At 36.5% G+C, this 17,726-nt stretch overlaps 1 protein-coding gene across 1 annotated transcript; it reads left to right on the top strand.

Annotated features, from left to right (window-relative positions):
- Positions 1–1,525: 1,525 nt before the first annotated feature.
- LOC145110928 (calcium-binding protein CAST-like) lies at positions 1,526–2,260 on the top strand. Its single transcript, XM_079047242.1, has one exon. It carries the CDS (start codon positions 1,629–1,631, stop codon positions 2,184–2,186), a length of 558 nt encoding a protein of 185 aa, XP_078903368.1. The 5' UTR covers positions 1,526–1,628; the 3' UTR covers positions 2,187–2,260.
- The last annotated feature ends 15,466 nt before the right edge of the window (positions 2,261–17,726 follow it).

Raw genomic sequence — 17,726 nt, 5'->3', positions numbered from 1 at the left:
GGATATTTAAATAAAACAGAAAAAATAAATAAAAAAACATATATTTAAAAAACAGTAAAAAAAGGATAAAAAAAACTAAAATGAAAGCTGTCATTTATTTATATATATATATATATATATATATATATATATATATATATATATATATATATATATATATATATATATATATATATATATATATATATATATATATATATAAAACAATAAAAAGGTTGAATAAAAAAGAAAAAAAATAAGATATTTAAATTAAAAAAAACTGAAAAAAAACTGAAAAGAAACTAAAAGGTAAAGAAAAATGAGAAAAACAATAAAAAGGTGGAATAAAAAAGAAAAAAAAAATAAGATATTTAAATTAAAAAAAAACTGAAAAGGAAACTAAAAAATAAAGAAAAAGGAGAAAAACACTAAAATGGTAAATAGTTTTGAAATAACATTAAAATGATAAATATTTTTTCCATCCACCCTATTATGGTCAAAAACTCCAGAATATTGTGTGAGACCAAAAGACACACACAAAATAAAGCAAGAGAAATTAAATATCTTCCTACTTATTGTTTCTACAAATTCAATTTTATTGAAAACATTTAATGAAATACCAAGTATTCACTACTGGAAAAAAAAAGGCAAAAAAGAAGTAACTTTTTTTAATATTTTTACAAGAAATAATCAAAAATTAATAAAATCCCTCATTAACTGCCCATTTTCTAGGACGCACTTTCGGGAGAGCATCAATGTCAAAAACAAGACCGTTTTACCATAGGCACCTCGAACTGCGGACTCTATGAAATGGTCAAAAGTCAAAACGATATAAAATAGTCAAAACAACACCTTTAAAAATGCATATTCGCCAGTGGACTGAAAAATGCACTATTCAGTATAAAATTGTTTGGTACTACAAAAATGTTCATGTTTTATCAATAATACACTTTTAGTATTTTCTTTTCTTGGCAGGGATTTTCATATACCACTTTCACACCAAAAGGAAACTACATATTGTGAAAACGAAGTCTTAGGTTTGAGAAAAGATTTTATTTAAAAATCGATATAAAAATGAGGAAATAAATATTAACTTTAAATATGCGAGAACAATTTCCGCCAATTTTCATTGTTCAGACCCATTTTATGGTGTTCATGTTTGTTACGCATAGGTCTCTACGAAATGAGTGGATATTTCCGGAAAGACCTTGGTGTTTAGTCATTTTCTTTTGTAAAAACTTTAAGGAAAAAGTAAAGATGTTGGTTACTTTCGGAAAGACGTTAAGTTTCAATTTGAGAAAACTTAGAAAACCAATGAGAAAATGATGAAAATGTAAAAATAAAATTTACCAGTAAAAAGCCAAATTTAAGAAAAAAAAAACCCAACAAATTTGTGTAAAGAGGGTTTTATGCCATATTTTCAGTGTATTGAATTAAAACCAAGGATTGAACGTGTTTATTTAATTGTAGGTTGACTTGGTTTGACGTGTAATTTTGGGAATTTTCCGTTAAGCTTGGCAATTGGTATTTCAAGTCTGACCTTCTTCCATTCTCACCACTCCACCATAAATATATATACTCCCACTTTCGATCTCCTTCAAAACACAAACAACAACAACAAACAGAACTGAATCACATCAGAATCAGACATGGAAACACCTACTAAACGACCTCTTCTCAAAACCATCTCCAGCAAATCCTTCCGCCTCCGTTCCCCCAGTCTCAATTCCGTCCGCCTCCGCCGTATCTTCGATCTATACGACACCAATCACGACTCCTTCATCACCATCGACGAGATCAGTCGCGCCTTGACGCTCCTCGGCCTCGACGCCGACAAGTCCGATTTAGATTCCATGATCAAATCATACATCCATCCCGGCAACGCCGGCCTCACATACAACGACTTCGTGAGCTTGCACAGCTCCATAAACGACTTGTTGTTCGGCCTGGAGGATGTACAAAAACCGGCGGCCACCAAGGAGGAGCTAGAGGAGTCGGATCTAAAGGAGGCTTTTAAGGTATTTGACGAAAATGGAGATGGATTTATATCAGCGAAGGAATTACAGATGGTGCTTGGGAAGCTAGGGTTTACGGAGGCCACTGAGATGGAGAGAGTGAAGATGATGATCTCGTCGGTTGATCTTAACCACGATGGCAAAGTTGACTTTTCCGAGTTCAAGGACATGATGAGGGTCCTTGATCAATAATAGTTCATGTATGTTTCTACCTGGAAATTATATGCAGAGTTTTTTTTTAATAGATTACCCCATATTTGCATTTATCATTTTATCCTGCATTCTATTTCCCCCCTTTTTTGTACAAAAAATTGGGAGAAAACATATTATAAATTCCGCAAGACTACGATCAATTTCTCTTCCAATGGTTCCATATAAAGACGTGTAAATTTATTTATGTATATTGTCATAATCACAAGTTCACTTTAAGAGATAAAGTAACATGTTAATAATATATATATATATATATATAAGTTTTATTTAAAGCTAATTGATACTGGTTTGACACGAGGATAATGATATGTTATAAAAAACCTTAAGTTTGATCGAAAATATTGGTTTTATCTTACGATGGATTTTTGGTTTGGTTATGCCACAAATTTGTCATTTTTTGTCGGTTTTGTCATTTTTACTTTTAATAGCAGGTTTTCAGGAAATATTATTTGCAAAAAAAACCCTTAAGTTTATAAATATTTTGCAAAAAAAACACTTAAGGATTTTCGAATTTGTATTGATGAACACAAAGTGACATCGCTTCCTATAAAATGGAATAAAATTTTACTTAGTAAGGTTAATATATTTCGATAGAGAGTTGTCTTTGACCGTTTTCCTACCAAAACAAACTTGTATAGTTGTGTTATTAACATTACTTGTTCCTTATGCCCGATTTGTAACGACTCTACAGAAAGATACTTGGCATTTGCTCATGAGGTATTAAGTGATATCCCAAATTCTTCTTAAGATAAGTCGTTGATGTGATATAGGTTTGTCTAATCTTATTTTTATATATGATTTACATGGTTGTTCGGATTCATTTTATATATTCATGACTTGTAAAACAGTTTTGGAGGTGATCACAGTGACTAAGTGGTGACATTATTTCCATGCAATTATTATTTTTAAAGAAAAATAAAAATATTTTATATGTTTAAAAGAAATATATCATATTATTTTTATAAAACTAAATATAGTTGTATTAGTTATTATTTTTGAAACACAAACATAAACCTTTTAAACATATAAAATATAATATATTTGTCGAAGTTATTATACAAATATATTTATGTTTATAAAAAGAAAAATTAAATATCTTTCTATTTTCCTTCCTACATATTTCCATACCCATTTGAAATGATGACAGATGTATTAAAATATTATTAATCTTATCCAAATATGACACATGTCACCATTTTATATGGGTAAGAAGATAGATAAGAAGAAAACATAGGAGGATATTTAATTTCTCTTATAAAAAATACGATACGTTATTATTTCTGAAATACAAAACTTTTAAACGTATAAAATATTTTTATTTTCCTTTTAAAAAAATAAATTAAATGTAATTAATGTCATATTATTCATATGTTTAACTAGTTTAGTATAATTAATTTATTAACTAACAACCGTTTTTTAATTTTGATTGAAAAGTTTAAGTATTAATTAAAGAATATTTTTATAATTTGATAAAACTAAATAATTTTTTAAATTTAAATATCAAAAGTTTATATCGAATCAATATAATGGTTACCGTACTTAATGATAAAAATATGTTTCGGTTTTGGTTACAATATATAAATACGTTAAAAATATATATTCATTTGATATAAATTTTTGATATTTAAATTTTAAAAAACTATTTAGTTTTATCAAATTTTAAATATATATGTATATTTTATATGTTTATAATCTTAAGAGTTTTTTTTGTAAAATATTTGTAAACTTAAAGTTTTTTTCGCAAACAATATTTAATGGTAAACTGGAAACCTGTTATTACAAGTAAACCGAACAAAACCGACAAAAAATGACAAGTTTGTGACATAAACCAAAAATCTGTCGGAGGGTAAAACCGATATTTTCGATCAAATTTAAGGTTTTTTATAGCATTAAGCAGAGTTAAAAAAATATAAGTATTTATTACGGATTAGAATTTAGTTTATCACTTTGGATATCCCTGTTTCTGGCATAAAAACAAAGTAAAATTTTTGCTAGTATTTATCACTATATCTTTATAGCAAACGATATGAATATATATATATATATATATATATATATATATATATATATATATATATATATATATAATAACAATTTTCTGTTAATTAAATCAAGTATCATGAAAGTCAAAGTTAATAATGAATACGCTGCTAGCAATTAAATTGCAACATCTAATCTATATGCAAGAAAAAAGTATGGTATCTAATCAGTAGGAAAATGACTCATTTACAAAATGAAAGGTTTTAGAATTGTCTCAACCGTGTCGACATACCATCCAATCACTCAAGAAATGAGTGAAAGGACCCGTCCAAATGAACAAATGGTGTTTTATCATTTTGTCGACTCCGGAATCTACATGAGTGCCAATAGGGGGTTCAAATTGTGATGTAACGCAAATCTTGTGGAAACAATATATTTATATAAGGTACCATTCTCCGTGGTGACATAAATAATAAATTGTTCTCAAACACTATGAAACTTTTGAAATCTTTTATGCAATATTGAACTAAAAAATACTTGTTTTGAAAATGGTAATGTAGCTTTTAATACTTAGGCGTTTGTTTTTTTCAATAAGATCTTCATCTCGTTGTTTGTCTTATAGCGCGTAGACGTTTCCTCCCGCAGACTTTTTGTTTTTTAGAAACCACATGCCTAAAAAGGTATGTGCAACTTTTTTTTGTTGCAAACATTGATTCACCTATTTGCAAATCTACAGATGTCTTCTTGGTAAAATAAAAAAGATAAAATTTCTTTCATATTGTTACAAATTTTAAATATTACTTTTATGTTCTTACAAAATTTAAAACTATATATACGTTCGGGTGGATCGTGTAGTGCTTGGGTTATGCTTAAGGAAAGGTTATTCGGGTTTCTGCAGATTAACAAGTTGTCAGTTGAGAATCTTTATACTCTGTGGTTTTGGTCACGGGTCGTCATGTTAGTGTTGGTATGATAGCAACATCGGTATAGTATCCGAGGGTAATCCAGATTTATGTTAAGGACCTTGCAAGGGTATTCCAGACATAAGTTGCAGACCCGGTGCATATGACAGTGCATTGAAGGAAATCTTAAGGCTCAGTGATTAATTGGTTTGAACCATGTGGTGAGCCGAGATTGTGTTAGTAGGTGTATAATCGTTCAGTTCAATCGCAACGGTTGGATGTTTTGATGGCTAAGGGCAAGAAGCCAGCGTTCGTTCCTCGCTAGGGGTGGTGTTTCCGACAAATTTTGAGTTTAGACAACAATATGGTAGTTGTTTGGCGGTGCGGAGGTGATTCTTAAGATGTATTTGGAACTCAGAAAGTTCGGTCAGGCCGGTTTGTCTTGGGAAAAGGATGTAGAAGGGAATGATTTCGAGGACGAAATCTAATTTAAGTGGGGGATAATTGCAATACCTCGATTTTCAAATATTACATTTTGACACTTTGGGTGAGATTTATTTGCAAAAAGGGGTCCCATATGGCAATTTAAGAAAGGGGTGTGTCTGCATGAGTACGTTGGGCGTACTTCGGCCAGGCCAAACCCTAATTATTTAGGGTTGAATTCAACATTTCAAAATTAAAACTTTTAATCAAAAATTTAAATTCCAAAACTTGAGGGCAAGTTTTGAAACTTTTCAAAACCTTATAGATCAAATTACAAATAATTTAATTAATCAAATAATTAGTGATTATCTAAATTTGACCTAATCCAATTTCATGGCAAGATAATTCACATCAAATAATACAAATAATTAAATATCTTATAAGGCAATAATTATCTTATTAAATGACAATTATCTTCTATTTGGATTATGATAATCAACACAATATAAAAAAAATCGGATTTTAACAATCAAAAATGTTTTTGGTAATTATCCTAATCCAAAATAGGCCAAAATCCCGAAATATCTACCACCTAACAGCCTAACTCGCCGAGTCACAGACTGGACTCGTCGAGTTCATCTGGTGACTAGACGAGTACATCAGTCAGGGGCAAGAAATTTCGACTTTTCAAGCAATGAATGATCAAACAATGCATCAAATACAATGGAAAGCAGCCTAGGCTCTGATACCAATGATGGGTTTTGAGCATTACATCAATCCTATGGTGCACAAGCAAACCCTAAAGCTTTGGATCTAGGTTTCTCTAATTGTACATGCAATCATCCAAAGCTTATAGACCCTAAATCTATTATATAGAAATTGAAATTAACATAACTAAACAAGTAAGAATGTTACCTTTCAATTGAAGCTTGAAGATCCTTGCCTTGAGAGCTTAGTATCACAAATGTAATACCTCTAATCGATCACAAACACCACAAGCAATTGGAAAATGTTAGAGAGAGAGGGGAGAGACACTAATTTTGGCTATAAGATCCTCTAGGGTTCTGGTAGCCAAATTTAGGTGCCCCAAGGGGTATATATATAGCTGCAGAATTAGGGTTTGAGTCAGATACTTATCCTGGTTGCTTAAGCCCTAAGCAGCCCATAAGAATCTTCCAGAATCAAGCCCTTGGACGAAATCTTATGGGCTATCCATAAGGATTTCGTCCACCCTATCTTTAGGGTTCCTCAACCCAAAATCCAATTATCTTATAATTGCAATTCCAGTCCCCTTAGTTCAATTAATATCTTTTGACCACAAAATTAATTCCTAATTAATTCTTGACCGATATTAATTAAACAATATGATTTCTCTTTTAATATATTATTCACATAATATATTAATAAACCACATTTATCCTCTTTCTCCATTATTCATCCAGTCAAGTTGCTTTGGTGAAGGCAATTCAAAAGGACCATGCTACAATCGGGTCAAGTACATACCAAATATAGTTATGGACTTAGACACTAATCCAACAAGATCATATTCAGAAGGAAAACCATAGTTGTATGAACTCGACATCTGTAGAGGGAGAAAATTCAAGTGAGTTGATTTAGATCCTTAATATAACACCCAAATGAAATATTAAGGCTAGGACCCAACACAATAATTCACAATTCAGAATAGATATGCCGTAATCCAATTGTAAATTATTTGAAGGTAGGTAAATGACAATTTACCAATTCCACCATGAAAACGAAATTTTAAACGAATTAGGTTTTAAATGAAATTTCTAGATCTTTTGAGATTCATTGAACTATTCAATGACATGGTTAATCTCGATTATGCTCTCACTTTGTGACTGGGATGCCGATGATCACAAACGAGACGTGAATAACCATTCAAATTAGCTTGGTACTCTCAATGTCTTTTATCGTCTGAAATTAACGTGCCGGTTAACCACACGCGCTCCATTAACTCAACGATAATTTACGAGAAACCCATTTCCAACAATATTAGTCTCATATTAGTGTGGTGGTTAACCACACACGTTCCACTAACGACCAATAAGGTGTGTGACATCCCCAAATTTCACGGCCAGAAAAGACCGATTTGTTTATGCTTTGTTTTAAAATCAGAGTAATCTTTTAAAGAAAACTGTTGCGGAATTTGTTCCCAGAAAACATGATAAATACTTTATCCAAGCATCTCCGAAGAGATGTATTTTATTCGTTTTAAATCATTTGGGATGTCCTGGTCAATACAGACACATAAGCATAAACCGAACTTACATTCATCTACACTAATGATATACATCTCTTTAATCTCTCAGTGTAATGTGGCTTCGTATCGACACTTCTGATACAAATAAGCTTGAGTGGGTCAGGTTGGGAAACCTGGTGAGTACATAGGGATCTCAATCCCACAATGTTATCACACACACACACACACACATATATATATATATATATATATATATATATATATATATATTAGAATTCACACAATATACAATTTTCTCTCTCTCTCTCTCTCTCTATATATATATATATATAATCAACTCTTACCCCACCCTGTCAATCCTCTCAACGAGACTATCCATACCCTTGGACCTTAAATTTTAACTCTTACTCCCGGATCTCATCCATATTCTCGAGTCCATGATTGTGCCCATTCCATACTCCCGGATAAGGGACAATTGGTCTATGTCTAAATCCATACTCCCGGACTAATGACAGATTCTATGTCCCGTCCATACTCCCGGACTAAGGACAACTGACTATGTTTTAATCCATACTCCCGGATTAATGACAAATTCTATGTCCTGTCCATACTCCCGGACTAAGGACAACTAACTATGTCTTAATCCATACTCCCGGATTAATGACAACTGACTAAGTCTTAATCCATACTCTCGGGTTAATGACAATTAACTAAGTCCAATTCATGCTCTCGGACTAGGGACGAATAACTATGTCTAATCCATGCTTCCAGATCAATGACATATTTTAAAGTTCTATTCTCTGTATATATCTCACTCGTACTCATAAAGGGATACTACCCCATAACCATTATAACAAACCTTAGGTTTACTCTTTAACCTAAGTTATCATAAACAATCAGGTATGTTCTTTAACACTTAATTCAGACATCATCAAAAAACTCATACAAAACATATATTTAATACATTCAAACAATACTTGTATTAAAATCATGTTCATGAAAGGGACTATGCACTCACTTCATAAGACGATGATCGGACAGCACTACGGCTTGTAAAGTAGTATTCTTCGATGAAACCGGGATATCGTCTCAAAATCGGGCTTCACGCGGACAAAGTTTCCGCTCGAAAACTCTTTTTCTCGGAATCTTCGGGGCTTTGGGACTTGCTTCGGGTGTCGGGATGATACCGGGACTTCGGGGGGTTAAAAGATGGCTAGAGATGATATATAGAGTGAGAGAATGAGAGAATTAGCAACTAAATTCGGCTGCCCTTCGGTTTCTATTTATAGGGTGGAAATCCTATATTCACGTCGTGAGTTTGGTCATGCTCCGCTCATGGTGTTCGTCATCTGTCCACTTGCTCTGAAAGGTGTCAATCAGCCTGTTCACGTCGTGAACACCTTACTCACGACGTGAGTACTGACAGGTGTTGAAGTTTGTGCCCCGAACTTCATAAATTCATATCTTTCACATACGAGCTCCGTTTTCGACGTTCTTTATATCCACGCGTAGGTGAGATTAGGCTTTATAACTTTCATTTAGACTCCGTCGGCTAATTTTGAATTTATTTTTATTATATTATTTTTAGTAGGTCGGACATGAAAAGTCTGTTAATAATTCATAACTTCTTCATCTGACGTCCGTTTTCGTCTGTCTTTTTACCGTTGAACTATTATTGACGAGATTTTCGATTCTCATTTAGATTGTTTCGGACAAAGATCACTCGATCTCAATTTCGAGATTTGGGTTGCATACCGCTAAGCTGAAACTTAGAAAAATCATAACTTCCTCATACGAAGTCAGATTTGGGCGTTCTCTTTATGCACGCTCTCGGTTTAACGTATTCTACGACTTTTGTTTAGATCGCTAAAGCCAAATATCACTCTATCGTAAATTCACTATTTACGTTGCGCTGTGTCGTGTCGGTTCTGTCGCGAAACTTCGACAGGCCATAACTTCTTCGTTATAACTCGGGTTTCGACATTCTTTATATATCCGGAATCCTTGTAACATATACTACAACTTTTATTAAGACTATTCATTCTAAATAATCTTCTATCAAAAAGTCATTTTCGACACTTATTGTCTCTTAATTGACTAGCCCAAACGGCATCACCACGAACTCGTAATGACCATAACGAGTCCGAAACGCGGTCTTCTCCACGTCTTCCTCTCTCACCCTGACCTGGTGATATCCGGATCTCAAATCGATGTTGGAAAACCAAGATGCACCCTGCAACTGATCGAAAAGATCATCTATCCTCGGGAGGGGATAACGGGTTTTCACCATTAACTTGTTCAACTCCCTATAATCAATGCACATCCGTTGCGAACCGTCCTTCTTCCTGACAAAAAGGATCGATGCTCCACATGGAGAACTACTCGGACGAATAAACTGCTTACCCAGCAGCTCCTGCAACTGAGATGACAACTCTTGCATCTCTGGCGGTGCCAAACGGTACGACGCCTTAGCGATAGGGCCCGCACCCGGCAATAGATCAATCCTGAACTCCACCTGCCTCTCCGGAGGCACTCCAGGTAACTCCTCCGGAAATACGTCAGCAAACTCTCTAACCACCGGGACCTCTGAAACTGAAGTCTGATCCCTGACCCGCGTATCCACCACACACGCTAAGTAACCGGCACACCCGTGCTGAATATACTGCCGAGCCCTGGCTGTCGAACAAAACCCTGATCCTACTATGGTGCCCTCACCATATACCACCAGTTCTCCCCCACTTGGGGTTCGAACTACTACTCGCTGCCCTCACAATCGATCATGACGCCAAATCGACTGAGCCAATCCATCCCCACGATCACACATACTCCCCCCATGGGAATAGGAATCAAATCTATCGGGAAGGATACCCCAAAAATCTCCAACTCACTTCCCCGGTAGACCGAAGAAGCGGAAACCCCGTGTTCGTTGGCGATAGAAACTCGCAACGGACACTCAAGCTCATCTACTGGCACACTGAACCCTCTACTGAAAGTCTGAGATACAAACGACCGACTCGCCCCCGAGTCGAATAAAACCAATGCAGGAAAAGAGTTTACTAAAAACGTACCAGCAACCACATCTGGTGCTGCCCTGGCCTCCTCGGCCGTGAGCTGGAAAGCACTCCCCTGAGCCTTCGGAGGCTCCGCCTTGACTGGCCTCACATCCGCAATCCTCAAAGTAGCTGGTGTGGGAACCTGTGCCGGCTTGGCGGCGAGCTGCGGACAGTTGGTCTTCACATGACCAACCTGGTGACAGTGATAACATATCCACATTTGTGGCACCCACCACCTACTCGACAAACTCCAGAATGACCCCTGCCACACTTTCCACAGGTGCGGCTCTGCTGACCTCAGGTCCTAGTATCAGTGGTCTTAGACCGCTTAGGTGTCGGCTGAGACTGTGCCGGAACCTGACGCTGCTCCTTCAACTGCAGCTCTATCTCCAACTCACGCTGCCTCGCGGCTTCCTGAAGATCCAGAAGAGTATCACAACATTGCGTAGCAACAAACTGACTGATATCGGTCTTGAGCATGCTCAGATAACGGGTCATCTGAGACTGCTCGGAAGCAAACTCCGAGCAAAACATAGACCTCTCCGTGAACATGCGGGTGATCTCCATCACCGACTCTCCATCCTGCCTCAATGTCAAAAACTCCTGAGCAAGCCGCTCCCACTCCACGCGTGGAACGTAGCGGGTGCGGAGCATATCCCTGAACTGCTCCCAAGTAATAGCAGCTCTCTGATCATCGGTGTACAACCCAGTAGTCTCTCTCCACCAGTCCTTGGACCCAAGCCTCAGCAGGTTCAGGGCACACCTGACCTTCTGGTCAGTAGGACACAAGCACGTGAAGAAACAGCCCTCCACGTCAGATAACCACCTCATAGCCCTGATCGCATCCTGTGTACCATCAAACGTCGGGGGCTTCGTGTTATCGAAGTCCCGGTACTGGAAAGCCCGACTGGCTCCTCCTCCACCCCCTGCCGCTATTACAACCGACGTGGCTGCAGCGGCAGCTGTCTCTGCTAAGGCTGCATAACACTCATCAAATTACTCGACCATAGCGGTCTTGATCGACCCAAACATCTCTGGTAGTTGCGCTCGAAACGTAGCAGCAATCTCATCATGGAGGATCTCCCGAATCCTGGCATCCAACTCCTCTGTCCCTATCTGCACCACGGGCTCAGGTGCTATAGGCGCATCTGGGCCTCCGCCCCCTGATTCTGATCCTGATCCAGATCCAGTCATAAAGCGTCTCGTCATCACCATACTGAAAATATACCCAGAACGTCAGATAAACAACATAATATCGGGAGACCAATTCCCACAAACACTAGGGGTTGTGACTTCCTTGCTACGCGTATGGATCTTGTGCTTTCACTAGTACGGGCCCATACTACCTTCCACACCTACCCATATTTGTCTCAAGTATCACCACAACGCCCTAACAATAGACATCAACATAGCAAGCGCTCAACCCTCACTCCTAGAGGAATGTGAAACTATCTCACAACTAGCCTCTCGGTTTCTCACGACCCATCCATCCATGAAACTTCCATCAACCATGCAGCATTAGTGTATGCTAGCCACACATAACGCTGGACCTGATAGACTTTCGAATGTCCAATCCTACCCTAAGGTCGAATCAAACATTCTCATGCTATAAGATCTTGATTATGCACAGTCGTGATGCATACACTAAACAACTACAGTAATGATGTCAATTCCATATAAAAGAAACCCTAGGCTAGTAGGCATCATATAATCAGGCAAGTCTATCATGAAATGTCTGAAGATCCCTAGCCTAGCACTAGCATGATCTCCGAAAGTACCTAAAACAATAAACTGAAACTGTAATCCCGAGGGCTTAGTGAGCTACCCCCAAAATACCAATACCACACCGATAATACCATATCAATAACAGATAATCAACACCATGCATACTGGGCCTTCCGCCTGATTGGACCGCCCTGCAGGGCCTACAGTCTATCTGGGTCTATCCCGAGCCTTCAGTATGACTGGACCGCCATACGGGCCTACAGTCTATCCGGCCCGCTAGTAGGGTATGTTGGCCTTCAGCACAAAGTAGGACCGCCTCAACCCAAACATCAAGCAAATAACCATGTGCAAATAACTAACATATACTAGGATATACAGATATCAGATATAATTATCTCACAGATCATCGATCATAGCAATCTCTTATAATCAGAGCACCGACCTAACCAGGTCAATAACATACCAATCCTAACGGATCATAAGAGCATAACAACATACTGTCTATCCTGATACTGAACTAACAGGTCATAACCACATGTAGCATACTGTAACCAAGATAACAACTAAAAGGGTCGACCTTGGTGCCTTAGACCCTATTGATATAGTGAGGATAACTCACCTTGCTAGTAGCTCGGAATGATACTGCCCACACCTCCAGATATAGCTCCAACCACCTCGCCTGTACCCATAAGTGGTCCACTCAATAATCACTCAAATTACCAAAATGCCCTTGGGAGGTACAAGACATCCCACAGTCAAGTCAAGTCATTGGTCAATGGTCAACAATCCATGTTGACCTATTTGCTGAATATAACTTTCTCTGCTTCGAGTCCCTCCTGATTCCAGAATTTCTCGACTCGACTCGCCGAGTCTCTAGCAGACTCGCCGAGTCGATACGCGACCCAGCTTGGAGGTCCAAACTACCTCGTCGGGTCATCTCCCAGACCTTGCCGAGTCCATGCGGGACCAATTTGGACAAAACCCTACCCGACTCGCCGAGTCGTCTCCCAGACTCGTCGAGTCCATACACATACTCTCATGATCAAACGATTTTGAACTACCCCTTTGTTCCAATCAGTAGATCTAGGTCCCTAGAGTGCATTAGCAACGTAAAGTTGCTACCTTTACGTATTTGCATGGCCCAAATTCCACATCTAAGCTTGAAATGGGACTTTACTCACAAACAAGGGTTCCTTCATGACCCTATTAGGAACTTTATGAACTTAGGGGTCAAAAGAGGTTTAGATCTGAAGTTTCAACTGTTGGATTAATGTCTAATTCCATAACTATAATTGGTAAGACTTGACCCGACCCGGCATGGTCCATTTGGGTTGCATGACATCATGCATTTGGATAGACTATAATGAGAGAAATAACACTTAAGGTTGGTTAATATATTATAAGTTCTAATATATTAATAAGGTTATTTAATTAGTATTGATCAAGAATTAATTTGGAATTAATTAAGTGATCAAAAGGAGACTAATTAAATATATGGGTTGATTGTGTAAATCATTCATTCTTATATATGTGGGCTTGTGATCCAAGATTCCTTATGTTGGACTAAGTCCATGGGGTGACCCATGGATACTCCATGGAGGTTAAAATCCATGGAGCATAAGGAATGGGTAAAGTTATGAGTTACATGGTGTAACCCTAATAGCCACCATATAAAAGAATCCCATGGCTCAAGAAATCGGGCACTAATGTGTGAGTGTGAGGGCTAGACGATTTCAAGGAGTGTTCAAGTTTCTCTCAAGTTATTCCAAGTGTATTTGGTGTTGTGTGAACCATTTGAGGTGTCACACTTGGGGCACTAGGCACTCAAGCTTCATGAAGACATTCTACATCAAAGAGGTATGTATTCTATCTTGTTATATTTATTATTTTGTATGCTAGATTAGGATAATACCTTGGATGTTCATAATTGTATGTATAATAGAGAAAACATAGATCCAAGGTATTTAGGGTTGTATGTACACTTAGGAGTGTTAGAATGCTCATAACCCAACAGTGGTATCAGAGCATAGGCTTGTTTTCTTGTTATACTTGCAAAAGTAGCTGAAAAATCGAGTTGGATGCATATATTCGATTGTTTTGGCTGGAATTGGACTAGGAACATTACCCTAAGATGTTTTTGGACTTATAAACTTGTTTTTGATGTGGTAATGTTCATGCTAATCCAATTTCTAAGATAATTGTCATAATTTTAAGATTTGTATTAGTTTGTATGTTCATGCTAATTTCTTGAAGGTTGATGATTTGGATTATCTTGTTCTTATGAGGTTCTTAGATTAATAGAAAAGTTGTGTGAAATAGTTGTTTTCAATCCATTTTAATCTAAGAGTTGATTCCAAAGTGTGTTTTTTGTAACTTGTCCTCAAGTTATATGAAAAGTCACATTTAAGAATCATAAAACTCATACAAGTTGGCGAAGGTTACAAAATGAAGAGTCTAGTTCTAATTAAATGGTTTTATGACTCCATAACTTGTCCTCAAGTTATGGAGGTTCAAGAGTCTCTTCATTAAATTAAAAAAAAGTGTAACCTTAATTAGTTCCATAAGTTACAATAAAAAAAAGAGTTATTTTTTTTTATTAATTAGTTTAAAGTCTTCCATAACTTGTCCTCAAGTTATGGAACTCGAAGAGTTTTTTTTTTTTTTAATTAAAACTACTTTAAACTCATAAGTTATGGAATTAATTAGTTTTGAATAGTTTCAAAACTTGCCCTCAAGTTTTGGAATTTGAAAAGTTTTCACTTATGAATACTTTAATTCCAAGTTAGCCCTTAGAATTTTAAAAGTTAAAATTCAACCCTTATACTTTATAATATTATAAGTTAATAATATTTATATATATGTATAAGAGTAAAGTCAGTCTTACCGTTAGTAGGCCTCATTCACGAAGCCGGTCTATAAGGGGGTATAAGGTTACTGCCTATAAAATGTCAGTTTAATGGGTGTCCACTCTCACCCACCGCTTCCTTGACTGGTGGAGGGTCGTTAGCCGAACGGGTAGGACAAGGACTATAATTCTCCTTTCATTAAAAGTATTAATGATAAATACTAAGTAACTAAACTTTTATTAATACCCAATCTTAGTTACTTAGGAAAATGTGAATTTGGTGCTAACCCATGAAATTACACTTTGCACTTTGCTTAAGTCGTTAGTGGAGCGTGTGTGGTTAACCGGCACACTAACCTGGACTTAACAAGGTAGGCAAAGGGTAACTTAATATTTATCATAGTATCGGTGGAGCGTGTGTGGTTAACCGGCACACTGATTAAGGGGTAAATATTAAGGGTACCAAGTATATTTGCATGGTTATTCACACCTTGTTTTGTAATCCTCGGCATCCCAGTCACAAAACCTGAAGGGCACACTCGAGATTGAAACATGCCTTTGAACAGTTCAATGAATCTCAAAGATCTAGGACTTTCAAATCCAATTAAAACCTAATAAATTATTTCGTTTTTCATGGTGGAAATTGGTGAATCGTCATTCACATACCTTCAAATATTTTATAGCTTGGATTACGGCATCCCTCTTCTAAGTTATAAAATAGTTTGTTGGGTCCTAGCCTTAATATTTCATATTGGGTGTCATATTAAGGACTTTAAATCAACTATCTTGAATATCTCCCAAAAAGATGTCTGGTCTAGACATTTATGATCTTCCCAAATCTCTTGAAACAAGCTTTCCTAAATGAAGATGATGTCCCATGGATATCATACTTCTTTCACCTCCTTCAATTATTCTCCCTAACCCACAAGTTCCTAAAAAGTTTAAGGTCACTCAAGCCCTATTGGCAAGGCAAGGTCTAGGTGTGATCACATCTTGGAGATGTAGTCACATATTGACAAGCCGGGAGAGTTGGGTGTCAAAGTCTTGAGAAAGTTGGTGGCTCAACTACTTTCTAAGTCACATAGTGAGTTCTTTTGGGAATCCTATGAAACAGACTAAGACAAGACCCTTAATGATTTTATCTATTTGCTAAGATCAACTTCCTAAAACGCTATGGACATTGACAATGATGACATTGGATATCCAGTAAAGCTTTCTCTTCCCAATGGAAAGGGATCGGCCATAGTCAACTCGGTTGACCCAATGGTAAAGAGAGAGGCGAAGTCTGAGATAGTCCCATTATCAAGGGTCCATAGGTAACTATTTCCAAAGGAAGGGGCATTGGTTACGAAGCTGCCAAATTTACCTAAGGATGTTAAAGTCAATAAGTTTGGCTCTACTTCAGGTAAAGTCCATTGTCTAACTCTATTAAGTACATGCTGATTCTGATCGCGAAGATGGATTTCAATCGCATGGTTCGGTGATCAGAATTTTGGGCTATTACTTAAGAGTTATGATGTTTATATTGCTTAGGAATAGATAACAACAAGGTTTTCATATGGATTGTAAGGATAAGTTTTTCCGCAAAGTTTTAAAATAAAAGAAAAAGGTTTTGATTTTATTTATTTTAAGTATCCTTACAATGGCATTTGTGAAAAGTTGTTGCTTATAAGATTCCATTGATAGCAATATTGGAAAAATGGATTTGATTCTTTCGGTTGTGGTAGTGTCTAATATTACCAAATAAGGAAAGATTCTCATTACCCAAGGTTCAATTGGACCGAAACTTGGAATCATGCAAGTTGTATAGTATGATGAATGAGAACTTTCAGCTTGGAAAATTAAGACTAATTCCTTATGTGAATAAGGAAAGGACTAAGGGATCGAGTACACATTCTTGTGCACTGGTCAAGTCCACCACAAAAGATCAAGAAGACTATTCGTCATGATTTACTTAAGTTCAGTAAATATGGTTATATTTATAAGTTTAAGTATAAGTCTGTAGCATTGGAGAAGTTTCAATGTGAGACAGAACGAATAAGAAGAATCAAAGTATGGCAGAAAGATAAAAGTTTCTCAAATCTGAAAAGATGGGAGAGTACTTTAGTATCATGTTTATGATCATCTTAATGATTAAGATACCATATCATAATTGGTCCTCTAAAGTCATCTTAGTGCATTCTTATGACTAAGAAGAGGAGTCATGAATTGTTGAAATGGTTAAATCAAAAAGATGTCATACTTCGTTCCAAAACAATTCTTAGAGTCATACTCCAAGATTGTAACTTGAGTGACATATCTTAAAGAGGGTTTGTTAACACTAGTCAAATGTAAGAGTAAAAGGTTATCTACTCTTGTACATTTGAA

This window comes from Lactuca virosa, chromosome 5 (assembly GCF_052849685.1).
Source record: "Lactuca virosa cultivar CGN04683 chromosome 5, Lactuca_virosa_CGN04683_v6, whole genome shotgun sequence".
Taxonomy (NCBI): Eukaryota; Viridiplantae; Streptophyta; class Magnoliopsida; order Asterales; family Asteraceae; genus Lactuca; species Lactuca virosa.
Note: the sequence above shows the minus strand (reverse complement) of the source record. Positions and strands in the feature narration are given on the sequence as shown.